The sequence below is a fragment of the Nyctibius grandis genome, chromosome 2, assembly GCF_013368605.1.
Source record: "Nyctibius grandis isolate bNycGra1 chromosome 2, bNycGra1.pri, whole genome shotgun sequence".
NCBI lineage: Eukaryota > Metazoa > Chordata > Aves > Nyctibiiformes > Nyctibiidae > Nyctibius > Nyctibius grandis.
The window spans coordinates 24,580,827-24,607,749 of record NC_090659.1 but is presented as its reverse complement, the minus strand read 5'-3'; the positions used below and the strand labels follow the sequence as shown (position 1 = coordinate 24,607,749).

Sequence of the window (26,923 nt, the reverse complement as noted above, 5' to 3'; positions counted from 1 at the left end):
CTAATCTTCCACGCTACCATTTCTCCAGTTAAATGCTGCATTTGCTCCATGAGTTAATGTCTTCACTGGTGGATTGACCATCTGCCATTTGTTCTCCTCTTTAATCTCTTCGCAGAAACACATGCCCAGTGAAGGGATCTAGGAAAGAATTTACCAGCAGAGTTACTAGCAGAGTCATTGCTTTGACGTGAAGGAGGTAGAAGAGAGAAGACCCTGAGACTGTTCTGGGAAGAGACACTGGGACAATTTGCCACTTCACCACTTCAGAAATGGACTAAAACCAGATTGGAGGCCTGTGGGGTGATAGCTGAGCTTGTGTCACGACCCCACAGTCATACTTGAATCTGATGATCAAAATGTTTTCAGTCCTTCTTCTGCATTGACAGTGGTAGTAAAAATATATCTAAGGACTGAATTCGCTGGTTTGTCATACCAAGGCGTAGGGTAAGGAAAACTGGGGTGAAGAATTCTGCCACTGGTGATAATACACAAATAAAATAAACAAAAAACCTTGGTGATCACATCTCAAGCACAGGCCCCACTTGTGAAGCTGGCAAGAAAACCCTTCTCCACTTCATTCTGTAGCTGAGCACCAAAGTTGTGAACTTACAGTGACTCGAAAAAGACATAGCTTCTTAAAGAGTGACTCCCTGAATGTAGCTGCGGGTTACACTCACAACCCCATGGGAAAGAGAGGGAAGGCTCTTAGCCCTGTTTCTAAAGGAAGGAGGCTAACTCCAGATGGAGAGGTTTCCAAATGTCCCTCTTGTCTGTAGGTGTTACCTGGCATTGACTTTCCAGGGGAGCTGGATGAACATCTCCAAAGACTTAGCTGCTAGTCACATACTGTTCACCAGGAGAAAATCCTTCTCTTGACTTCCAGCGCCTTGCTAAAACTACATGACGTTCCCTTTGTAATGAGAAAGCTAATGTCATTGGTATTGGCATGCAGTTACATGCATGTTTCACTGCATAAGCAGGCTCCTTATTAAAAGTATAATAAAACAGAAAGGTAGCTTCCTGCTGAAAAAATATCTTCTCACCTTTCGTACCACCTGGGCAAAGTCGCTGCTGTCTCTGGCAGGAAGCCCTATCAGAGGTCGGGTGAAAGATGTCAAGGAAGAGCCATGGCCCACAATGATGATGACGCCTAATATACCACAGAAAGCAAAGAATAGTAGTAAGAGAATGTTCTGGTTTTGGCTGGGATAGAGTTAATTTTCTTCACAGTAACTAGTATGGGGCTGTGCTTTGGATTTGAGCTGAAAATGGTGTTGATATTGCAGAGATGTTTTCGTTATTACTGAGCAGTGCTTACACAGAGCCAAGGCCTTTTGCTTCTCACACCACCCTTCCAGCGAGTAGGTTGGGGGTGCACAAGAAGCTGGGAGGGGACACAGCTGGGACAGCTGACCCCAACTGACCAAAGGGATATTCCACACCATATGGCATCATGCTCAGCATATAAAGCTGGGGGAAGAAGAAGGAAGGGGGGACGTTCAGAATGATGGCGTTTGTCTTCCCAAGTCACTGTTACACGTGATGGAGCCCTGCTTTCCTGGAGATGGCTGAACACCTGCCTGCCCATGGGAAGTGGTGAATGAATTCCTTGTTCTGCTTTGCTTGTGCGTGCAGCTTTTGCTTTACCTATTAAACTATCTTTATCTCAACCCATGAGTTTTATTCTTCCGATTCCCTCCCCCATCCCACTGTGAGGGGAGTGAGCGAGCGGCTGTGTGGGGCTTAAATTGCTGGCTGGAGTTAAACCACAACAGGGAGCTACAGCACTGTCAGGTTACCCATCAGCAGTTGGATATGAGGCTCTTTTGGGGCTGTTCATCTTTGTAGACCTCTTTGATAATGTGGCAAGGTGTATTGTGCTGGTCCAAAAAAGTCTGGTGTGTTATAGACATGCCAGCTAATGAGAGAAAGCGTTTGCTAGGAAAAGAGAAAAAAAAAGCTTTCCAGAAAAGTATGTTATCTCATGCTAAGCTACATCCTGATGTAGAAAGAACAAGCAAAGAGTATACTCTTGCAATTTAGTACTTTACTGTCTTCTGTTTAATTTTGCTTTTTCATTTCTATCCCATAAATTGCATGTATTTTGATTTCGTGTAGCCCAGGGCAAGGACTAAGAGTCTACCTTAAGCTCTGTATCATACCACAAATCATGTTAAATGTGCTTCTATTGGCAAATATCTGCCTATTCCTGTTACTGAAAGTGTCTAACAGTATATACAAAGATCTGAAACCTTTACCTTTGCTGGAGCAGGTGGTGATAATCTGTTTTATAGCTGCAGAACTTCTGCTTACATATTCTTCATAACTTTCCGATGGCACCAGAGAAGAGAGTGGGAAGTTACACCTGACAATACAATCACAAATATACATTAATCTAAATGAATATGGGGACACTGTTAGCAGCATTGAATGACTACAACCAGGCACTTGGTTGAAAGGATGTTTATCTACCGAGTTGGCTGACATACTACCTCAGATTGCATGGAGCATTAGCTTCCCCCGCAGTAATTTCTACTAAATCTTATGGCTAAATCTCATAGCTCATAAAGCACCAGATGCAGGGAAAACCATGCTTTAATAAAACTTGTAGTTTGCAGTAGAGATTATTTAAAGTAGGATACATGCCTAAGAAAAGCTTGTGCTTTGAGCACTGCCCAGGTATGGACTGCAGACTTGCAGAGCAGCCCAGCTCCAGCAATCCTGACATGAGTTCAAACCAATGTGAGACACTGATGGTGTGAATGCTTTCAAGATTTGGCATCTCAGTGTTAGCCTTCTTAATAAACAAAGCAAAACAAAATCAACATCAAACAAAGCATATCTGCATGAGCTGGACAAATGGATAGTAAAGATGTTCACTCCTAGCGTTAAAAAAACTTTCCAAGGTCACTAATCACAATGCACTACTCCTAAGTAACTGAGCACATATTTTTTGTGTATTTTTCGTGCCATCCTCTTTATCTTCTCTGGGAAGGGAAGGCTCTCACTGCTACAGCTGACAAATATTGTTAGCCATGTATTGTGATACAATACAGGGTGTTAATTTTTTTTCTATAAACAACTTCCCCCCTCATCCTGATTTGATTGTCTCCTTATTCAGTGAATAGGCAGGAGTAAGACTGGATTAATATATTGTAGTAAGGTATGGTATCACAGTGTACTTTCACAGGTGAGTCCTCGGTACATTATGTCAGCACAAACTGCAGAAGTAGAAAATAGGTGGTAAAACCGTGTGAAAAGCTCAGGCTGGTTTGTCAATCATAGCTAATATTAACCCTGGCTAGGTCGGAGAAGCCTAGATTGAGGTACTCAAAACTAGTCTGCCTTTTGGCAGAGCTGCAGGGTTTTTTTAATATGTTGTCCTGTTGTCACCTCAGTCCCTTCATTATTAACCCTTTTATTAACTAGTCCTGCAGCAGAACTGAGCATCCCCGGCACTGGCTCAAGTGGTTTCCAGGCTAAATAGCAACAGGATTACTCAGCCCAGGCTAAGGTCTTGGTGGGAGTGCTGTATCCAGCTGTGAGTGCTACAGTACAAGTGAGATGAGGACCAACAATAGAAAATCCAGAGGGGAGCTGTGAACAGGTGTCCGGAAAGCTCCAAGGGAGGAAGTGTTCAGCTCAGAGGAAAAGGCTGAAGAAGGACATGATAACAGTCTGCAAAAGGCTGTTGTGAAGAGGAAAGGAAGGGTCTGTCCTCCATGCAAAGGACGAAGAGGAAGGAAATAAGTGGCTTACACTGTGACTGTTAGTCTTTAACAGCAGGAATGGCAAAGGCAGAGTTTATCCTGCTTTGGGACAGGGAGCGTCTACCACCCCTCTGCTTCTATGAAAGCATGAGAGGAGAGAGAGGCAGAGTTAATTACACCCAACCTTGGCTGTCTACAACTCAAGTGTCTAGCTAGGTCAGTGGAGAAAGTAAGCCCCTTCAGAGGGCAACTCATGCTGTCTTAGATGTCTGACATAGGCTATCTAAGATGGAAAATCACTGTCTTGGGAGTCCCTTTGTTTCCACAAGAAGGCTGCTAGCTGACCATCACAGCCTAGGCACCCAATTCTTAGATATCTGCAACTGGGTGCAGTGAACCTCAAGGTGATTTCATGTCAGCATACGATGCATGGGCAGCAAATGTTTCAGAACCACCTATGTTGCCTCTTAGTGGCACTGGAAAAATGAGAATTTGGGTTAGGTCCACTGCTGACAGGGAACAATCAGAGACTTAACCTAGTTAAAGGTTGCCATTCACAGTGGATGAATATGGTAAAACCAGCCCCCGGGACCCAAGGACTTTGAACCTTACATGTGATGGGAAGAAACTAGCATAATCTGTTCAAGATTATATCTCATCCACCCTATTTTTGCCTGGACCTGAGTGAACTGTGAGGGGTCTGAACCCTATAGTTAGCACTGCTTCAGAGCTTCCCCTCTGAGCTTCCCTCTGCTCTGCATTTGCACCCTTTTCTTTGTGGAAGTTTGAGGCAAGTGATTTTTTATTGAGAAAAATAGGGAAAACAGTCTGTTTGTGGTAAAACACACCAGAAAGCACTATAATCCACAAAAATGAAAGATTTTATTCCTTCATGCAATTTCAAATGAAGACAGTTGATTGGCTGTAAAAAATGCATTAAGACATGAGAAGTTTCCTTTCCCCCTTTCTTGTATATGTGGGAAACCCCAGAGACACTCACTTTTATTAGCTGAGTAATTTCCTGGATCTGGTTGTGCACTGTGAACACAGAGCAGCCTGGTTTGTGAGCGAGGTGAGGAGCTAGATTGAATTGGAGGGTTATCAATCATTTCCTGCCCTGCTGTGGTTTGCAAGCACTCAGAAAAGGCATCATCCCCCTCAAGTTGTGAGGGCCACAACTGAACTTGGCATAAACTTCAATTATAGTGAAATGCTGTTATCCTGCCTGCCCCCAAAAACAGAAGGACAGCTAGCTTGTGTTGGGCTCACCTCTCTCTCCCCAGACCCTGTGTGGCTCTGCCCTGGGGTACATGGGGATGGCCTCCTGCTTTCCCTTCCTCTTGTAGCTGTTGCTTCAGTGACACAAACCAGCGACGTTTCAGGTGTGGAGCTGTGCTCCCTGCCACCTCCCAACTGCAGGCTCATCTTCTGCCAAAGGGCAGACCTCTTGCTGCTGTCCTGCAGACCCTAAACAAAGGGCTTACTAACCCTTCCTAAAGTCACATTTCTTCGTCGCTGAAAACAAGCATGTTATTTACCCAACAGGCTATTCACATTTCTAAAGTGTGCTTCACATGAGCCAAAGGTAAAAACAAATCTCCTGGTACCTGACACTAATGCCTAGAATGCAGATATGCTTGTGCATGACAAACCGTGGGCCTGAGCTGGTGGATTTGAAGACAACACAAAAACAGGGCTGGTCCCATACACAAGTATCAGATGTTTGTGCATGTGCAGGTGCACCCACGTGCTACATGCATGCACATTCCCAAGCGTGCGTGTGTGTCTCTGTGTCAGAGCAGCAAAGAAAGTTGACTCTTGGCACAAGACAGCTGAAAACATACCATATTTTGGGAACAGATTATGCAGACTTGAATTTGATCAGAGCCACACATTTTTTGCAGTGTTTATAATGGTTTATGACAACTAAAAAGATAAAGAGATACCTCAGGGAAAAAAAAATAGAGCTTTAACAGCTAGATGTAGAGCAATTACCTGTAACTTGTGTCTATTTTGTAAAAGGCCTCTGCCAGTTCTGTCACAGTCATGAAGTTAGGAATTACTCTGCTTGCTTCCCACTTGGTCCATTCAAACAGTCCTGGTTCCACCCTGATTTTAACTTTTTGGTCTAAATTAAGCCCTGCAAGAACAAGAAATATTTATTAAGAGAAAGGTCCACTTAAAGTTTTACATTTGTGCTGTACATTCTACCTTCTTCTCTGTAATGTTTTCATTAATGAAAAAGAATTACTTATTGTCAAACCAAAGAGGATCGTGTTGATTAGATGAAGCCAACATTATATTCCTGTCTGACTAACGTTAAGGTGCTACGAATTCTTACATTATTATTATTATTTCTGGAGCTCTCTTGTGATGATCTGCAAGGTACTGGAGAGAGTAGAAGAAAAGATGTCAGTAATGTTGCAACCTGAATAAACTTTAGACAGGAAATATTTTTACCATTTTTATATAGCATTTTTCCCAGTGGTCCTCGGTAGGGCAATAAATTGTCCTACAGTGTTAGAAATTGAATTCTCTTCTCAAAAGACACATTATTTTATTGATTATTCTCAAGAGAAGTTACTGAGCAGCACTAGTTCCCAGAAGAAATGCACTCCCATCGTCATTCTGATGTAAACATGGTAATGAACTGTGAACCTCTGACAGACCTGTCGGAAGGGATAGGAGAGGAAAAAAGAAGGGAGGGAGAGGGAGGGGGAGAGAAGAGGGAAAGAGGTTCTGCAATATGAAGGAATTAAAATAGTTTGTCTTGCAAAGGCAAATGCCTTCAGGAGAATGCTGTCTTCCCTGATGCACATACATATCATTCAGAGCACTGGAAACACTTGCTTTTTGGCTCAGAATATTTTCTCGAAGAGGTGGCAATGGTGATTTGATGAGCAGCTACTAATGTTGAATTCAACCTGACACGGAACGCCTCTGTTCGTCTAACATTAGATTCCATTTTAACTAGCAAGGACTAGAGTTGATGGGATAGTACTCTCCAGACCATACACATGGCAACAGGTTTATTACTGCTTATATTACCAGCTAGACAAAACCACCTTGTCTTCCCTGCTTAAATATAACAAAACAATAACCACAAAGTTGTACATCTTCTTAATTACTCATCTCAGAGACTTCACAGAAGTTTGACAAAGACATTTTCACCGAGGCAAAAGCACCTGGCCAGTTTTGCTGCCTTACCCTGCAGTACGTGTTGAGCTGTCTGTACGCAGTGGAGTGCAGGTGAGGAGTACACGTAGCTGACTGTCACCTCCTGGTCCAGCAGAGCTTCCCCTGGATGTGAACAGCAAAGTGAGTTGCTGTTTTACAAATCATGACAGATGAGAAACTACTACATAATACCTTCTGCAAAAACAGCTTGGAGCTTTTCGGTTTCATTGACACGGGATACATTGACAGTCCCTTTCTATTCATTTTTTTCACGCTATCGGCTGACTGAGCTCACTAAAAAGCTCATTCTGGTGGCAACAGCAAGTTTAAAATGAGTGTTGGAAAGATAATTATGGAAGATTCACTTCAAATCTGCAAACAGCAGTTAGGCATTTGGCTCTCTCCATATATTTGAATCATCAGAAACAAGCACTTGCACCGGACTTGCATTGTCGCAGTCAGGAGTGCTTGCTCAGGGAGCAGCAACAACTTCATCTTGTGAGTGAACTGGGTCAGACTAACCCATACCACCCAGCAGTCAGATACCTGTGATGAGGTGACCACACTGCTGACCATGAAGCTGCTTCCTCTGGCCAGCCCCTTCACTCCTCACGGCCCATTAGTGACAACTGCATAAGCCATTAGTCCCCTGCAGACAAGCAGCAGGGAACAGGTAGTGTTGCAGCTTCTTTATTTTAATTTTATTTTCCAGGAACTGGCAGAATGGGTCTTAAAGACGAGCACCAGCCCTGCTTTCTATTTTACTATTTAACAAGACCTTGCAGTGGCTGCCCATAGAGAAGTGTTACCACAATGAGTGCTGCTAGGAAGTTTTTCTACTGCAAAGCCAGTATGAGCCTTTGCAGATGATGAAAGCCTGCTTCCCAAACCCTTACATTTGCAGTAGGATGTTATTCAGCTTACCTATAAGCCTTGACTGGAAAATACCACAGCAAGATAAAGGAGGATCATATTCAAAATGCTTCATGCTGTCTTTCCGCTTCGGCAGGGTGGAAGGGAAGTTCAGATCTGCTCTGTAGTATTTTCCTGAAATGAGGTGGGACATTTTGCCATGGCACATGGGAGGCCGCAGCTGAATGCACAGGTGGCATTTTGTTATAATGGCTTTGTTTCTTTGGAATGGTTGGATGGCTGGTTCTGAAAACTCAGCCCAGAGTGACATCTCGACTGGCAAATGAAACAAGTCGAGGCCCATTCTCTGTCTACGATGGCAAGTTATGAAGCAGGGCATCTGCACAAGGAGATAGTGTTTCTTCCCTCCACCTCAAACACACACACTGTCTGTCCACTGGGGACGGACTATGGTCTGTGCTCTTCCCAAACCTCGCCTGGAAACCGTGTAGGTGAGGGGGAGCTGCCATCAGCTGAGACCATGCTGAGGAGACAGCTAATAACTAAGCAGTTTGAGGGTTCATGGGGCAGTGCCTGAACTCAGATGCCTACAGGATTATTTTAGTACTACAGACATAGTCAGTGTCTCACTGATGAAACAAACCCAGTGACTGGTGTTACCTTAAAGAGATCATGTTTTAAGGTCACAACACTGTCTGGGGAAATCACCTGTCCTAACAAAACAGCACCTCTTCTGCAAGCTCTGAAGGAGCAAATGGGGGGAGGAAAGACAGGACAAGAAGTCATGAGGATTCAGCTTTGTGGGGCTCAAATGAAACAAAAATCCTCTCCGTATCGATATTCTTTTACCATTGCCAAAATGACAAAACCCAATATTTCCACTGAAGAAAAATGAAACCAATGAATGGATTATACAGCCAGAAGGTACCACCCTCATTATCTAGTGTGAATTTCACATGCTTAATATAGAAGATCTCCAGCATAACAAAGGTGACTTTCAGCATAAAGCTCTTCCTTCTGAACTCCCACATTCTTGTTCCTTCCTTCCTCTTTTCCCTGCTCTGGGTCAGTTTTCTTCACCTCAAAAAGTACTTTTTTTTTTGAGAGAGAGGGCCAAGAAATTCAGCTTTTAATTTAGGTCAGTGCTGACATATCATTTCCACCATGGTTTGCTTTTGCTCTTCTTCCCCAGGTTTGACTAGTGACGTACTGTGACTCAGATCAACAGACCATGGTTCTGACTCAAGCACGGAAAGGTGGAGGAGTCTGACAACCACCACCTTGTGTAACAAGCAGTAGAGATCTGTGTTTTGTACATCTGTCAGTGAGGCATTCATCTGTCAGTATCACAAGAGCTTTGCTTGTTCTGCAGAGTTTATCCAACATAAACAGGAAGGACCTTAGGACATTATGAAATACTGGTTACCTGCAGGTCAAAGCAGTGCTGTACCTGCCTTGCAATGTTACTCACTCTTTTGTGTCAGTGTTTACATTTACATGTACGAGACTGAATCTCTGGAGTTAATCATTACTGGGTTTAATTGGTTTTGGTTCTGATTTGCTAAGATTGTTCCATTATCTTACTCACCATCTGCAGTCAAGCACTGTTGAAGCCAAGATTTGCCAAAGACCTGATCAACTCTTTCCCCATGGCGCATCACCAGCACGCCTCTTCGCAGGGTGGCATTCTGAGACAGCTGTGTGAAAAGGGTTTTTCATTACGATATCATATATAACCTGCACGAAAACTCTGGATTCCTGGTTGCCTGATGGAAGAAGGAACAGCAGACCTATCCTGGGAGGCTGATAACAAGCATGGAGCGGGAGAGAAAGGAGCTGCTATAATAGATGCCTATCTTTAGGACAATAGTAAGCCTGACTGGCTCTTCACTGAAGAGAGATCTCTGATCTTCATGAGCTACAGATTAGGTTTTAACTCTGTGTTTGCACTAGTGAAAGGTAGTGCTGATAACAGACCTTTTAATTCTAGCATGGGAAGGAATTATGATTTTAATACATATCATATGGTTGGTATAAACAAAAGAGCTAATATTTAAAAAAACTAGCTAATATTTAAGTGGTAATGTTCTTTTCTACATCAGGACTAACACCAAGCTCATCCTTCTTTTCCTAATGAAAACACTACTTTTACACTTTTCATAACTGTGTGGCCAAGTCAACAGTGAACCCAGATCTCCTCTGAGGCCACTTTTTTACTCATATCGCATGGAATTACAAATAAGTTCTAAGTAGTTTGGGGTTAGTATACAATGCATGTTAAATACAGATGAGAAGATAAGGAGGAACAGGTCAAAGGCTTTAAAACTTTTTCAACAGTTACCCATCACAGCATTACTGCTGCAGCACTGAGGTCAGCAGCAGAGAAAGAAATTCTTAAGAAGTGGTATGAGATTTATATTAATATATTCTGCTAAACACTATTGCATTTCTGCCATGAAACATGAATCAACTGCCACAAGATCAGAGTTTAAAACTAAGGTTTTGTGGTCTTGCTCTTCTGCTTAGGAGGAACCCAGAGGCCGGGGAAACTCTTAGACTGGAGATGTGCACATCTGCAAAAACTTGTTCCTTAGGCCAAGCTGTGTCTCTGCCACAGATTTGAGCTAGATGAGAGAGGCCAATAGCAACCAAGAGCCAGTGGAAGGACATGTGACTTGTGCAGAAGTTTCTGTCTTACAGTTGAACACACACAGCATCCTGGGAGGCCCCAGGATGGAAGTTCCCTCAAGGTGCCTTCAAGTTTCTCTGATATTAACACAAATGAACCTGGGGTTATCCCCCAGCACAGAGAGAAGAGAGGTCGTGGGGCCCGCAAGCCCAAAGCAGTTTCTGCAGCCTGTCTGTGTGCTGGAAAGAGCTGTCTTGGCATCCCTGACAGAGCCAATAAGGCAGTGCAGGTGCAAATGTGCTGTAGGTAAAAAAAAACACAGTCCTTATTTATTTTGTCTTCCTACCAGAAGACCAGAGGAAAACCCAGGAAAAAAATTGATACATGTTGATTTTGAAACTGGGACAAAAATGTAATCCCATCAGTGCTGCTAACCTTTCCAGCTAGCTGTTCTCTTGCTGCAGTTCTATGCAGTTATTTGCATTATATATCTAAAAATACAAAAGAAGATGAAACATTTAAATGTGCTAAGATCTGAGACCACGTAAACCACCAAGGTGACATCCATAGAATCTGGACATAAAAGTAACAATGAACAATGAGCCTAATTCTGCTCTAGTTACTCTGCTATGAACCCATATGAACATCAGGGGAAGTTGTGCCTGCATCTCACCTGTCAGACTTGTTGCCATACCTCTGCATATCTTGCCCAGTAAGCCTGTGCACAGAGAAACCTGAGCAGAGAACTCATGTGTTGTGCTATTATGACAGGAAAGAAGAGTTTTATGAAAGAAGGCAAGAGTAATATGCCTCAAATACATTACAAAATATTTATGAGATATTATACCATACAGTATGAGCATATGAGTGTGTGTGTATATACACATATTTATGTGCATTAGAACATAACACGAAAAAGTGAGGGAGAAAAGGGAAGATACTACTAAATTTACTAAAAGATTTTAATTAATAGTATATCTGCACAAGCACATGCCAAGACAAGAAATGGAAAAAAACAATTACCTGAAGAGAAAGTACATTGGTTACGCTCCTTGACATACAGGGATTATGGACTTCTCCATTGAGCTTTATATTAGGTTTGTTTTCAGATTGGGTGAAGAATCTTGAAGTTGTTACAAAAACATATTCCCTACAGGGGAAAAAAAAGCAGAAGCAAAACACACACACAAATATAAGGGATTTTTAAGTCATAATGTTGTCTACAGACACGTGTAAGTCAGGATTCATATTCCATTCAATACTTTTTGCACACTTGCAATCCACTTCATCACTTTGTTCTTGATTTAGAATCTGCCCAGTAAAAATGAGGCTAAAATAATATGAACTGATGGCATATATTGGGTGTAACCCTGCTAAAGTGTGATCTTCAAACAGGAAATACTACCTCGTTGCCTCCTCTCTGTCTCTGAGGACTCAGCAAGAAATGCACCTACACCTCCCTGCTTAGAAAAATCAGCTCTAATCTACAAGTAGCATCAGCCGTGCTGTCAGCTGCAGAGCAAAGTGCAGGAAGCCAGGCAGATGCCTGCTGATACAGGGTAAATCAACAAGAAGAGGATGGCTCAAGGTGGTGGAGTAACCTTTGTGTGGTTTCATTTCAAGTTAAATTTGAAAGCTCTTGAAAAGAGAAAAAAGAAGAAAGAAGCAAGCAGTGAGCCAGGCTGAAGGCTCAGCCTGCCCAGCGGAATGTGGTCTTCTAAAATTCATTAGCATGTTCAGGTTGTTCAAGAGCAAACAGAGGTCATCACTTGAGAGGCTGAACTAATGAACTCTGTGTGTCTGTGGGTGTGTCCCCTATGTCTTTTCTTCCAGAAGTCTCAGTATCCCACCCAGATCCCCAGGACCCCTCTCTCCTCTCCCCACACCGCCTCCAGCTCCCGCCTGACAGCCTGCAGCTCACGGCGAGGAGGAACACTGCCACGATTCCCCAGCAGGAAAAGCGGCTGACATAGAGCAACACCCATGAAACCCCAACTTACCTGTGCTTAACCCACGTGTCTGACTCGTTGGCCCTCTCAGTGTAGTTTTCAGGAAGAAAACCCCTGCAGCCGGTCCTATGCGAGGTCCCAATCACCCAGCCTTCGCTCACGTCAGACTGCTGCGTTGGGTCAACATAGATGAAGTCCCCGGTGTTGATCATGAGTTCATCTATGTTCTGGGGCTTGTATTGGAAGAGGGCCCTCAGCGTCTGGGGGGAACACACAGAAGGGTCAGGCTGCTGCCCAGAGCCCACTGCTGCATGTGCTGTGGCGGTTCAGGGGATGCTTGTTCAACTCACACCGGACACAGCAACCAGTGTTATTTTCCACTCTGCAACGTGCTTTTTAGTGGCACTTTGGCAGAGAAAAAAGAAGACACTACTGCATTTGCAGTATGTGTAAAAATAGGCACTTGGTTTTCATAAAAATACTTTTTTCCTGTGACTAGTACAGACTTATTTGAAAGCAAGAATAGCAAAAGCATTATCAGCTATTTTTGTGATTATTTGCAGCTCTCCTGAGTGTGACCAAAATCCAATATGAGACTTGTGACAAAGCGATATACTAATTTGAGAAAAAGTGTTGATAATTCCATAATTTAAATTTAGAAATGAAAGCTGGAAAAATGTTGACTGATTTTAACTAAGAGACTGTTAAGCAGAAAATCATCAGCGAGGACTGTGCCCTGCTCACTGATACTTAAATATGTGCAGCTTTCATGATGGCTAGAACAATCAAGAAATCTAATTTTGCTGAACAGAATTTTACTGCAAAGCTATGATCTGACAAATCCTAGCAAATATTCAAGGATCATCATTTCCTGTCTCTTTTATTTTCTCATGTCATGGTAAGATTAGTTTTTTCTGCTGGAGTTTGGAATTAGACCTTGCTGACATGCAGGTCAAGCAACCTACCATACAAGTATCTTCTACTGATTCATGAGTACAGTTTTTCATCCAAAAGAGGTACTTGAAACAACTATGTTGTTTGAAACACTGTACTGTGCACGCACTGATTTTCTTCATGAAAAAAAGGCAAAATCTCTGTAGCAAAGAGTCTGACTGCGGGCTCAGGAAATTACATAAATCTGATGACAGTACCTGGTAATGCACAAAACGCATGTCCCGTGAGTAGAGAGCAGCTACCCACTGGCAGGTCTCCCCTGGGTTAATGAATTTGGCCAATTGTTCCAAAGTCTTCTGATGGTGAGGATAAAACTTGTGAGCCAAGGTAAGGTGGAACTGCTTTAGGCAGGGCTTCACATGGCAATCTAGGAGTGAAACAGTCATGTCACAACATAGAAGCAAAGGTCATTTAAAGCTCTTCTTCTTGTTTTATCCTACATGTTTTGCATGATGCAGGAAATATCATAGTAATTAGTAGCAGAGTAGATCATAGTTTTGCTGTAATGGTTTTGCAGAATGTCATGGTTTTAATCATGCCAAAATAATTCGCAAATCTGGACTGGATTTACCCCCTGGCTTCAACTGGGAGAAAAAAAATTAACAGGGTGTGAATTCCTCTCCCAGTCTGAGATGTATTGAACTTGTTTCTCCCAGACAAAGCTATGCCGGTGCTGGGTCCCTTCAGTCTCCACTGGTGATGCAGTTTCCCTTGGATGTCACTGGAGTGGGGATTAGGACCTGTTTCTCAAGGATGCAGTCAGGCCATCAGGCTGCGCCATAGCACCATGGGGATGAAGGTCTGGGAACAGGGAGTATTATATCCCTGCCCATCTTGGATATCCCAGTCGACGGCCTATCAAGTTACACAGCCAACCATTTCAGCTTCTAGGCAAAAGCACTGTGTCCTCGAAGTCTAAAACATGCTCCCCTAGCCACATTGTTTTCAAATCTGTAGGAGGAAAGGGTGCTTGCTGGTGGTAAAACAACAGCTAAGCTCCCCTAGAGACACAGGAGATGTTTTCAGTACCATGCCTAAGTATGTGTGCTACAACCCACCCATTTTCCCTCTAATGTTGGTCCTACCTGCCAGGGCTGAAGCCTCTGATGAGAACGCCAGAGCAAACTCTTTGAGGATATTTGCATGACTGTCACCAATGAAGAAGCCAAGGTAGCTGGTGGATGAATGTAGTGATAGGGAAATAGATGGCGGAAAGCACTGTGAAAAGTTGTCACCGACTCGCTTTAAGGTGTCATACAATAATTCCACTTTCTGGTCCTCACACTGAAAGAAAACAGAGGAGAAGCAGGCTTTACTCACCAGCTCAACAGCCACTATCATAGCCTGTGTTATACAGTACCGCAGAACAGCATGGGCATTAGACTTCCTGAGAAAGACAACACACTTCCAAACTTGCCTGAAATTCCTGATATTAAAATCAGTAATACTGGGCAGTTTGATCAGCACAGTATCCTGGTGCTACAATAGGAAATGGGGCCTTCCACCAGGAGATTTATCTATCCTGGATAGGAAAGAGCCAAAAGATTTTACCGTCTGACAGGTGTGCAGTAACCTGGCTGAAATGAGGCAGGGATCATGATTTCCCTCTTCAGTTCTAAGTAAGAATTTGTGTTAACTGTTATCCTTATCCTTCAGCCCTTAGCTTTACCTCCTGCTAAAACTTCAAGATCTCAGATGCTGAGCAACATACCTAGCAAATTTCATAAGGCATCTTTGTCATTGTTATCCTTAATGCTCTAATCACAGCAAATTAAAGGATTCTACAGAGCTATGCTTCCAAAGAAAAGTGGTAATTAAGCAATTTAAGAAGTGAAGAGGCAAAGATGGAATTTATGCCATTCAGCCAAAGACAGGAACATTAATGATGCTCCATTTCTGCGCTGCTTTATTCTCCTCTGCAGAGCTGTTTGCTTCATTTAGCCTTTACACTGGGTCAAGCTGCTGAAGAGGAAGAGCAGAAGAGAAGAAAGGAGCTCCTCCTGCTTAGACTATCTTTCTCTCTAGAGCATTTCTCAGGCCACAGGGAGGAGTGATGCACCAAGGGGACACCAGGCAGACTGGGCTGTTGGGGGACAGGGGCGGTGGGATCCTGCACTGGGGCAAGTGCCATGAAGCAGGCTCCTCTAGGGCCAACAAGTCAGGGAGCTGCAAAAGATGTGGGGAGTCAGGAAACAGGAGAGGGATGGGTTGGGAAAAGGCGGTGGGAGCCAGGTCAGTGAGTCTTGCTTTCTGCCTGTGAGGCACCCAAGTTAGCTCTTGATGACAGCCAAGGAGCAGAAAATGGCACCGGAGGGTGCATTTATCCTTAGAAATATGCTACCTGAAACGGGGCTGAGATGTGCAAGGTAAGGGTTGCAATTCAGTTGTCTCTGCCAGGGGCAGGCCTTTAAACTTGACACCTTCCAAGAGCATAGCATTCATTATTAATTAATGATTTTTGTTCTGTATGATTGTGATTAATGGCCACAAGGTACCTACCATTCAATATTTCACAACAAAATGCTCTTATTTTCACTGTCCATACTTAGTGGCATGGTTTAGTATAAAAGTTTAATTAACAGAATAATTTTTGTCCAGCTGCTCTAGCACATGTCTGTTTCAGCACATCTCAGGTGCAGCTGATGTTCATGTGCCGCACCATCAACATGCGAAAACTGGATTCCAGGTGGCTCCAGAGTTTTTCCAGACCGGTGACTCTTTGCTGGTCTTTACTGATACTGGCACATTCACCTGTGCAGGGGAAGCAGCTCTGCTGGGAAGTTCTCTAGAGGGTTACCCAGCATTCAGAAGGCTACCTAGGAGGACAGTAGCATCTCTAGAACCCGAAAACAGCCCACCAGGAGTCCAGTTCAGGAGCTTAACCTCCATGTTAAATTATTCACAAAGTGAGTCAATTGCACTGACAGACTCCAGTGTGGCTCCCCTTGCTCCTTCCATCTCTGTGCATTCTGCTTCTCTCTTTTTCACAACATCCAAGCTTCAGTAGAAAGGGTAAAGACTGGGACATGCCACCATAGCAATGACCTTCTGGCTGGGGCTCTCTAGGGAAGGCAGAGGTTTCCCTGAGATTCCCATAGGCATAATACCAAAGTTGTCTACATCCTACAATAATGTTGTCACTGCTGCACAGATGGCTGAAGGCAGCCACTGCTGCCCTGGCCAGGAAGGTTTAACATCCTAGATTGATTCAGTGATGGGCAGGGTCTCTGAAGCCTGCCGATAGCTGCATGTGGGGAGCAGCGCTTCCTGCCGGCAGGTCCATGTGCGGCCTGGACTGCACAGGGTTGCTCTAGAGGGATGCTAGAAACATGTCATTCAGCTATCCTGAAGCATCCCGCTGGCATCAGCATCCAATTTTTAGGTAAGCTGAGGCCTAAGGTGGGTAGCTAATGTAGGTGGTGGGAAGAAAGCCCCCGGTGCCTATGTAGGGTCTGAACACTCAAATATTAAGCAAGCACTCCTGGACCTGCGTCCTGTCAGTTTGATCACCAAGGAGAAGTTCTGGTGTAAGACAATGGCAGATGGCCCATTTTCACCAGTAGTTGATATTTGACTTTTGCACGTCTCTTGTGCCTTACCGTGAAGAAATCGCAGAGAGTGATGTGTGGAAAAACCTCATGGGCTCTGTTTTTCCCACACTGGCGCTTGCTCTCCTTCCAAAACTCTTGCAGGTGGTTATACAAACGGCCGGTGGGACACAAGTAAAGAGCATACTCCTGAGGGATTGGGTCCTCCAAAGAGGGATCATTGCAGTGGGAGTGCAACCTGTAATCAAGAGCATATTACAGAGAGTGAGTGTGTGCACCACTTCCCTCTTGTTTCCTGTGGTTGAAGGCATCCATAGTAGAGATCAGAAAAAGGAAATACAAGGTTGTCATTTTCTTACGAATGAAAAGCTAAAATAAAATCTCCTTAGAAATTTTCTCTCTGAAGTACTAAATAATGGAGAATGTTTTTTTTTCCTGCTTTTTTTTTTTGTGTACTTTACATTTTATTATGATGTGCCTTCACTTCTTTCAATGTCTGAAAATTAATGACAACAAAAAAATCTTTTTAGGGTTTTTGGGGTTATTTTTCCCCTTTTTCATAACCGGAAACAGAGAATTGGAGGACGAAAAAGAAGCAATGAGTAGAAAAAGTTGAAGAATGACAAAATGAAAACTAACTGAAGATTAAAAAAAATACTACTCAAAAAGAGCTAGCCTTTTTATTCAGCCTAATAAAAGCAAACAAGTCAAATCAGAAAATGCACAAGCAAAAGTCAGAAACTCGTATCCCATGTGATGATATCCTTCACCTTGTACTTCACATGCTGTATGGTTGCCTTCGCAGCTGTTGGATTGAGAGTGATTGTTGGAAAGTGTGGTAGCATCCCTGACAAAAAATTATTTGGGAAGAACATGACATTCTCAAATGTGTCCTCTGGCTTTTCACAAAAAAAAAAAAAAAGAACAAAGCAATCAAGCCAAGGGAAAAAAAAAAGCGCACAACAAAAACCAGAAGAAAGTGCAGGGAAATATTGGATTTAATCTGAAGGTGAATTAAAGAAAAAAAATCAATTACCAGCACATGAATAACGCGAATATTCTGTGAGAGTCTTGGTACAGAGGAAAAAAACTTCGTAGGGATCAAGACTAGCAAGTGATTTTGACTCCAATGGTACCTCCCTCTGACCATCAGCCTTTCAGCTTATTTTATGAGCTTTTTCTCAAGGGAAGAAGACGGGCTGTTTGCCTTCAGCCATTGCCATTTAATCCCATGTTGTTACTGCAGGCGTTTGCAACTGCAACCATGGGTTTACAGATATTTTCCCTGTTTCATTCCTCCTTTTCTTTGGGATGGAGAGTCCAGGTTCCCCCCTCGGGCCCCATGCCTGTTGCCCATGGGTGCACACCATGAGGTGTGAGTGCTTTGCCAAGGCAGGAAGGACATTTACCCCATGAGTGCCTCTGAGAGCCTTCCTGGACGTGCCCCGCTGCACACCCGCAATTCTGGCTCAGAGCCCAGGAACCCTTTGCAGAGGCAGTGAGCAGACCTTGGCAGCTATGGCCATAAATAAGCAGCAGGCTTAAATCTGAGGAGAAGTGTCTGCCCAGAGCTACCGGTCCTATGAATTGACTAATGTCACTGTGGTAAAGTAGCTGCTTCTGCCCAAGACTGCCCTTTCCTCCTCAGAGTTTTGATTTACCCCAGTTTTGATTTAACCTCACTTCCCAGAATAAGTACAAATACAATTATTTCTTTCTCTGCATGAACAAAAATTAAAAAAAAAAAAGAACTCAGATGCAGAGTTTTTTTATGGGAACAGCTAACTGCAAATTCAGTGACAGAATCAGCACTTGAACAAGGATTTTTAGCCAGGTTTAACACAAAAACACTCCTTAGAAATCACGGGTACTTACCATTTTGCAGCATCTTCTATTGTCTTTTGTCCAGTAGCAGCCAAAGCTTTTTGCCTAGAAAAAAACCCGAAGTGGATTCATCAGAATAACAGAACGAAAACTAGAAAGTAAAGAACGGACATACTGTGGTCACCAAGTCTATTTTCCAGTGCAGATGGGACCTTTAACAACTAGGTTATTTCTGTCAAATATTAATGTTCTTGAAGCCCTCCAGATAGTTTTTTCCACTGCAACTCTTTAATTCCTTGAAGACTGGTAACCTGTCCTCCCCACAATGTGTCCTCCTTTGTATTCTGTAGGTGTTTCCTTAGCAACCCTACTTGACTATATGGATTTCTTTGGGACTGGGTAAGCCATCCATCCACGCACTGTAAGAGCAGGGTTTGCTCGGTTCATAGGATAATGGTCTAGTTCAAGATGCCAGGCCCAATCCCGTACATATAAACAAAGCAAAACATTCTTATATTGGGATTTGAAAATCTGGACTGCAGATCTCCCATAGGCCAGCAGAGAGCCAGATTTAAGCCACCAGTTCAGTCCAAGATGAGGGACAATGTCTCATCTTTCTCTCTGTTAATGCAACTGTCATTCTCTGGAATTGGATTTGATTCATATTTCCTTTTTTTACTAGAGCTTTCAAAATGCCAATTATGTGCTTCACATGAACAAGTCTTTGTGACTAAATGCTAGGTGACAGGTGAGGGATTCCAGAGTTTAAGTAGCACCTGCACCCATGAACCCCATTTCCAGCCCTGTAACCCACCTAAAAACTTCTCAGAAGAGACATGAAGGGGAAGTAGAGACAGCAGACATGGAGGAAAACCTGCTAAATTACTTGGCATCTGCTCGTCTTTTTTCCTTCTCTCTTGAGGCCATCCTTTCTGGTGACTGGGTCCTGAGGGCATTGATTCATTTAGTCTCCTCACATTTTTATCCTCCATCCATCCCTGTGACACCTAAGCATGCACCAGGAGTGCAATGAGTGCATTAAGCAGCAGGACTCAGGTTCATTCTTGGTGCTTCCGCCTAGCCTTCTCTCTTCTCTCTAGTGCAAAAACTGCATATGGGCTTGTTAAAAACATTTAAATGTACTTATGTGTGTGTGCAACCATTCCCGGCTCTTTAGTTGGTGCTCAACATAGATGAGGGCTAACATGAGTATTTCCACTCAAGCTTTGCCTTCTACCTTTCTTCTCTGTAAATTAAATAAACTACCATGGCCAAATTAATGCAAAACCATGAGCTAGCTGGTCTAAAACTAGCCTGTGTCCTCTATGACTGAATATTGCACATTTTCTTTCCACACCTCTGCTGACTCTCCCGCTCCCCATCACATCAAACACGAACAACCTGTGTTTTTGTCTTTCTCCCCATGCAGCCCTTCCTCTGTATCCTGTTGAAATGTTAATGCCTGCCGCTGCTCGGCCAATGATGCCAGATTTTGTCAACCGCTTGTTGCATCTCAAAGTGAGTGTTTTACTGCTTCATGCCATGCTGCTCCTCCCACTCAGAGAGGAGCTCTGTGCAAACAGCCCTGAAGCCAAATGGAGCTTGACTTCAGCTTTCCTTTACCATAGGGTCTGCAAAATGATAAATGTAATAAGACAAACGAGACCTGAGACCATAGACTGTCATGCTGTTCAGTACTATCTCCTTGCTCCCTTGTGCTCCTGTCTGTGCCTGTTCCCACCTTTTGTCTCATCGCACACGTTGGCTGTAGGATGCTTTCCTGTAGGGTTGGTAGAGCCCTTAGCATCAGGAGAGCATTAGGCTGTGACTAGACATCCTATGCTTCCAAGATGATCAGTGAAGACTGAAAGATAATGCATAGAATAAATTCTGTATATACCAATTTCTCTTAGAGAGTAGGAATAAACCATTGAAAATCTGTATTAAAAATGTCTTTGCAGCGAGATTAATCTGGCTCTTCCCTAAAGAAGAAACTGCTGACACAGTTCAGTTCTGTGGCCCATATTGTTGATCTGATGCTAGGCTTGATCCTCATATATTTGTTTTTTTTTTCTTTGGGGGAATGTTGCTTTGGCAGGCTGCTTCTGCATATGAAAGATTCTGTAGTATTTCCACCCAGCCTTGCTTTTCTCGGGCCAGGACATCTCAAAAGAACAACTTTTCAGTACTTTCATTTACGGTTCAATCCAGGAACTACAGAGACAGCTAAAAGGTTTTATAAAAATGCAATCAAAATTTTGAAGGTCTTAAAGTCAATAAAAGCAAATAAATTAAAAAATAAAGTGCTTTTGGACATTTTGTCATTTTGTGTCAATTTGCATAGTACTTTTGCCACTGCTTCTTGATTTTGACCTGGGAAGCACAAAGCCATCTCAGTAACAGCAGAAAGTGTTTCGAAGGGGATTTGAAGAACATCACAAATAGGACCAAAAAAATGAAAAATAGCCATTACTTGGGGTGATCCAACTTATAGTATTACTAGAAAAATGATGAGCCAGGTTTTCAGCTGCACAGCTAAAATTCCACTGTGCATAATTGGGAACAAGGACCCACAGTTTCCTTGTAAGCTGTGCCTGTCCTGTGTAAAGTTGATCCACTAAACATAGCTGTTCCTAAAAAAGCAACACAGCACTTACGAATGGAGGCTTTTCAACTTGTTTAACTTTCAGTCAAAAGGAAGAGTTATTGCTCTCCTTTATAAAATATTTTTATGAGGGGTGCTTTGACATTTAAAGAAAAAGATTCATTTTTTGAACAGTTCAAACCAAAGTGTCCATACTTGTCCTTCAGAAGTTGGAAAATCCTCCCCAAAACTTCCCTGTCCAACCAGAGTGATGTTTGGGGGAGGAGTGACCACCATGTTTCTTTTTTATTAACTTGGTTAGCTGCCACCAGTTAATCTCTCATCCATTGGGGTTGCCAAGAATAGTGCCTCATTCTTTACTATTACATTTTCCAGGTAGGACATGCTTTTGGAGCAAGATCCTGATTCAACACAGGAAGAAAAATTGACAGACTTATGTGGCATCTTGTTAAGGAAAGCTTACTCTTTTAAAACAGTTTCCAGTGACAAAATCCAGCAGGATATCTTTGCGAGGGCTGAAAAAACTTTGGGCAGAAGTTACATCCACATTTAATTCCTTTACAATAAGAGTCATAAGCAGAAAAAATGAAAGCGGATATATCCCAAGAACAAACTATGGACATCAACTTCTTAACTCACTGTGAAACCTCTCAACCTGAAGATGTGGAAGGGCGTGTGTCTTCAGATATACACAGTATTTATAAAAATAGATACAGAGAAGGTTGTTTTTGCAATGTGAGCAATACACACTGCTCTACAAGAAATTCAAAGCAAGACAGGTCTGATCCCTGTATAGGGACATCGCCCACAGGAAGCAGCACGCTCTCTTGATGAATAAAACAAGCTGCCTGCTGTCAGGATCTTATGAGAAATACCTCTTATTTCTTAAATACCTCTTACTGTGCAAAGGCAACTGAACACTTTACTCACGCGATATGAGCCGGGAATCCTTTGGCAAGGAGGGACTCAAGGAGCACAGAGGTGCTCTTGCTCCTGTGCTTGTTGGACACCTTTGCGTACAGCTGTGTCTCAGCCACCGCCATCTCCTCCGCTCTTTCCCTGGCTGTCTGCTGAGTGCTGACAGAAACTGGAAGGTGGGAGGAGGGTGCGAGGGAGGGAGGGAGTAAGGAAATGAGAGAGAAAGAAAGAGAAAGAGGCAGCTAGAATTAAAAAAACCCTCAAACCTCTTGTGATCTTTTCTGACAAAAGCTGACATCCTGTTTTCGTAGCGTCTGCATCTCTGAATTTTTGTTTTAGGGTGGCTAAAAAAGCAAAAGATATCTGCAGGCTTTTCCCATTCACCCCAGCAGAGCAAGACTAGTAGTCCACAGGTAAACACCACAGGCAGGGTGGACTTACTGAAGGGTCTGAAATGGGATCTTTTAGCCTTTCAATTTAAATTGTCTTCCAAATGCCAAGAAATCTACCTGAGCTGCTACTGCAGCATGGGGAAGGCAAGCAGGGATGTCCTGCAGCATGTAAAAAGTTAGTCTGTAGGCCAAATTCTTTCATTTTGGGCTCAGTTTTCATGTCCTCCCATCCCTGTCGTACATGGCTCCTGCATTTCTCTTCTCAGCCAAAGGCTATGAGCCAGACAATTGTGCAAGGTCAAACTCAATGTCTCATCTAGACATCAAGCCCTGAGGCTGGGCTTGGAGCAGCTCAGGATGGCAGCAGGGAGAAGCCTGTCCTTTCCAGTGGTGCCAGTTCCACCACTGGAGTCTTTTCAGAGCTGTGCTGGCTGGTCCCCAGGGTTTCCAGCATGGCCAGAGCAGGTGAAATGGTTGGAGACAATTTTCTCTGGCCTAGGCTGTCCTCATTGAAGGTATCACCGCTTCCTGGGGAGGACAGGACATCTCACCCTGTGGATTGAAAGCATTGCCTGAGTTGCTGGTCTCCTGAAATGAACCCTCACTTTTTCCTCCTTGGCTGATATTCCCCTTGGGGCATCTGGCCAGTTTGGGCTGCTTCTCCAACCATTTGTCTCTGAACATCAGAGCACTGTGAGCAACTCAGGAAGTGCAGCTTTCTTTATACATCCTTGTCTGCTTTTTTTTTTTTCCTTATGTCCCCCTGTGTTTCCTATTTCCAGGGAAGGCTGATGAAAATGTGGCATAAGAGATGATGAAGAACCCTCGATCTCATGGCCTAGATGTAAACTGTTAACAGGATGGTGATATGGCGACCTCTCCTTTGGAAGTGCCAGTTTCCATTGTGCACACCAAAGGGACGGAACAGCTTCCCTCATTGCAGCCATGTTCCAGGGACATGGGTTTTGTCATGGAAACCCTTCATTTCTTCCCTGGCCTCTCAGGAGCCTTGTTTCACTTACACTGCCGTGGCTTTTTGCTTCATGTCTCCTCCTCCTTCTTCCTTCCACCCTCCCCTTTGTCATCAATCTCTCCTTTTAGTGACAAAAAAACCAAGCCAAATTATTACTACTCTTGAGCATTTGATGAAGTGCAGCATACATTTTCATTTGCTAAATCCCAGAGTACAAATGAGTTGATACTTCAAGAAACATGAGGTACCACTTGCAAAGTACTTCCAAAATATTGTGCAATATTTAATTTTAAGTTATCCATAACTAAAACATGAATCTGTTTCAAAAACCCTCTTTAAGCGTGCTCTTTGCTGCAAGCACACAGCAAAGGCTAAACGAAGTGAAGGAAGAGCAAGGTGAGCCTATCGGCCTTGTGTGCCTAAGAGATGAAGCACCTGGGGCTTCTGCCTTCTGCCACCCACAGCTATCAGCAGACTCCTCAGCTGCACGAGTTTTGATAAAAGATGAGCAAGCGCCAGCCTGTGCAGTTTGTGGTGCTCCTTTGCTGAGGGGTTACAGAAAGGTTTGCAAATACTACAATATTACCTGGTGCTCTTAGGCTAATTAAAAAGTGTGCTGAATTTTTATCTTCCCCTTCCTGTAGCCATGTCATCTGGGGCTACCTGATACCCCTCACCAGGTTGAATTACACAGGCTGCTGCCGTAATGCCGTATGCAACAGATGAGTGAACGGGCAGCCATGGGCACCTCAGTGAGAACCTTTCCAGAGCAGACTGGCTTAGCAACCTCAGAATTTCCTTTTGGTTTCTTTTGATAATGAAGAAAGAAAACAGTTTTGCTTTTAACTATGACTTCTCAGGAAGAGGTGAGTGAAGCTTTGGGAGCATGTAATATCCTCTAAATAAACAACAGATCAGTGTTTAGCTTTCATGTAGTATACTTCACAATGCTGTTTTGTTTCTTGGTGGACCACTTACGCACCAGTTAGAAGGCTTTTTTTTAATATTTGAAAATCATGCACAGCAAGCTGTCCTTTACCTTAAAGCTAGCAGATTCTATATAAAATTTAATTTATGTTCATTGAAACGTACATGAAATATTATCAAATGAAAGAGTAGAAACCTTATTTCAGTTCTTTGCTGAAAGGTGAAAAGATATTCCAGGTGACTTAAAGATATAGTGTCAGAGACAAAACATGAATTCTTTGCCTAAAAGGTATCATTGTAAGCATTTTCTGGGACTGACTCTGCAAACACTTATGCCGCTTTTACAGCTTAGCGGCTCCACTGTCTTTAACAAACCTGGACCTATTTCACACCACTGTGAGTTCAAAAATCTGATTCTTTTTGCCAGTAACAGTGTGCAGAACCAGAGTCAGAAATTAGCATTTCAAATCTATTTACGCTGAATTCTAGTGTAGCCTGTTTTAATTGTTTTTCACTGTGTAGAAAGTGATCAAAGGTTTTCTGGAGTAAAATTCAGTGGGCCCCTGCATGAGGATCCTGTCAGGTGCTGTGCAGGTGTCGTACATTTTTTAGTCTTTCTCTTGTTTCCTATTGCAATTAAAGAGCAGGGAATGGATTCACACCCCCAGTGTGAGTTACTAAAAGTAGCTACAGTGCTTAGACAAATTTGAACAAAACTTAACTTCAGTACTCTGCTGGTAAATTAATTATAAGGGCTCTTCTCATGATCATTAACTACATAACTTAATGTACTGCATCCAGCTCTGGAGGCCTCAGCACAGGAAAGATATGGACCTGTTGGAGTGGGCCACAAAAATGATCAGAGGGCTGGAACACCTCTCCTAGAAAGGCTGAGAGAGTTGGGGTTGTACAACCTGGAGAAGAGAAGACTCTGGGGAAACTTTATTGCAGCCTTTCAGTACTTAAAGAAGGCCTATGAGAAAGATGGGGAAAGACTTTTTAGCAGGGCCTGTTGTGATAGGACAAGGGGTAATGGTTTTAAACTAAAAGGGGGTAGGTTCAGACTAGACACAAGGAAGAAATGTTTTACAATGAGGGTGGTGAAACACTGGAACAGGTTGCCCAGAGAGGTGGTAGGTGTCCCAACCCTGGAAACATCAAGGTCAGGCTGGACAAGTCTCTGAGCAACCTGATCTACTTGAAGTTGTTCCTGCTCATTGCAGGGTTTAACTAGATGACCTTTAAAAGGTCCCTTACAACCCAAATCATTCTATGATTCTATGATAATATTTTACAAGTTAATTATCTTTTTTTTTTTTCTTTTTTCTCCTGTCGAGTCAGGTACAAGAGACAAACCCCACTACTGGAAGTCTTGAAATCATCTCTATTACAGAAGATGAACCGACAGTACCAGAAATTCAGTTTTCCTTCAAAAGATTTTTCTTCATACCACAAGCAAAAGTGGACCCCAGTGCGGATGGATCTGGTAAGCATACCGCACAGCTTTTTGACCTTTGTAAACTAAATGACTAATGTGGATATTTAGCCTTGCAAAACTATGCTTGCTCACTCAGTCAGAGAAAGCAATCACTTAGAAGATGAAACACAACCTCGCTCCCTCAGCCGTGAGGTTTGCCAGCATATTAACAGGTGATGACATCTTGTGTCGGCTTGCATACATAAGCATTTTTCACAGCCAGATTATTCACACACTTCAGCCACATAGCAAATATTTGCCCATGCTTTTCAGACAGATATTTGAATGGCTTATTTGAAATTTTACCAACCTGGAAACTGGTCCATTAAAAAACTGAATATACAATACAGCAGCCTTGGCGGAATAGCATGCATGTCTGCTACTTCCCATAGGTTTCATGGCAAAAATAACCATTAACTTCAACAGAGGCAGGCTGAGCATCAAGGATGAAGATAGAGCAATTTAATTTTCTAGTCCATTAGCTACTACAGCTGCCTAAGATTTTTGGCATACCAGACACCAACTCCATTGCCAAAACCAGTTACTCAGCTGCTGCTGAGAGAGTCTGGGTAGGCTGCGATTTACTTGTGAGTCTATAAACACTGGGAGACACTCCTCATCCTTGACTGATTGTAAGTGTCTGCCAATCTCAAATTTAAAGCTTGAAGGATGAGGGTGTGAAGAGCTGCATGAATTAAAATTGAAGACAAGGTTCTCCCACTTTCTGTGTGTACCCATGACTGAATTCTGTGAGCTGTTTTCCCATAGTTTGCCTTTTGTATATCAGAATACATTTGAAACAAGTGAACTGTTTATTATTGTCAGTGGAATCTGTTGTTGTCTTCCAGATTAGCAATACCTCTAAGCTGAGGTCAGCTATGGAGGTGGTTGGTGAATACATGAAATGTATTCAGCAGTTACTACTACTGTATATTTTAAGTTTAGATGCATCTTTTTTCCTTGAAAA

General features: G+C 43.0%; 1 protein-coding gene across 1 annotated transcript; it reads right to left on the bottom strand.

Moving 5' to 3' along the window:
* On the bottom strand, nucleotides 1-22,312 carry UBASH3A (ubiquitin associated and SH3 domain containing A). The gene is made up of 14 exons (XM_068425450.1): nucleotides 22,200-22,312; nucleotides 18,716-18,769; nucleotides 16,892-17,078; nucleotides 14,378-14,576; nucleotides 13,490-13,659; nucleotides 12,390-12,598; nucleotides 11,413-11,539; nucleotides 9,349-9,457; nucleotides 7,812-7,934; nucleotides 6,918-7,010; nucleotides 5,706-5,850; nucleotides 2,259-2,365; nucleotides 1,044-1,150; nucleotides 1-138 (listed from the first exon to the last, which is right to left on the bottom strand). Exons 1-14 carry the CDS (start codon nucleotides 22,310-22,312, stop codon nucleotides 1-3), a joined length of 1,881 nt encoding a protein of 626 aa, XP_068281551.1.
* Between the last annotated feature and the right edge of the window lie 4,611 nt (nucleotides 22,313-26,923).

Coding starts and splice junctions, on each gene's coding strand:
- UBASH3A (XM_068425450.1), bottom strand. CDS start 22,312: ATGGCGGTGGCTGAGACACAGCTGTACGCAAAGGTGTCCAACAAGCAC. Junction 17,079..18,715: donor ATAGAAGATGCTGCAAAATG/GTAAGTACCCGT, acceptor TCTTGATTACAG/GTTGCACTCCCACTGCAATG. Junction 139..1,043: donor TTGCCCAGGTGGTACGAAAG/GTGAGAAGATAT, acceptor ATTCTTTCCTAG/ATCCCTTCACTGGGCATGTG.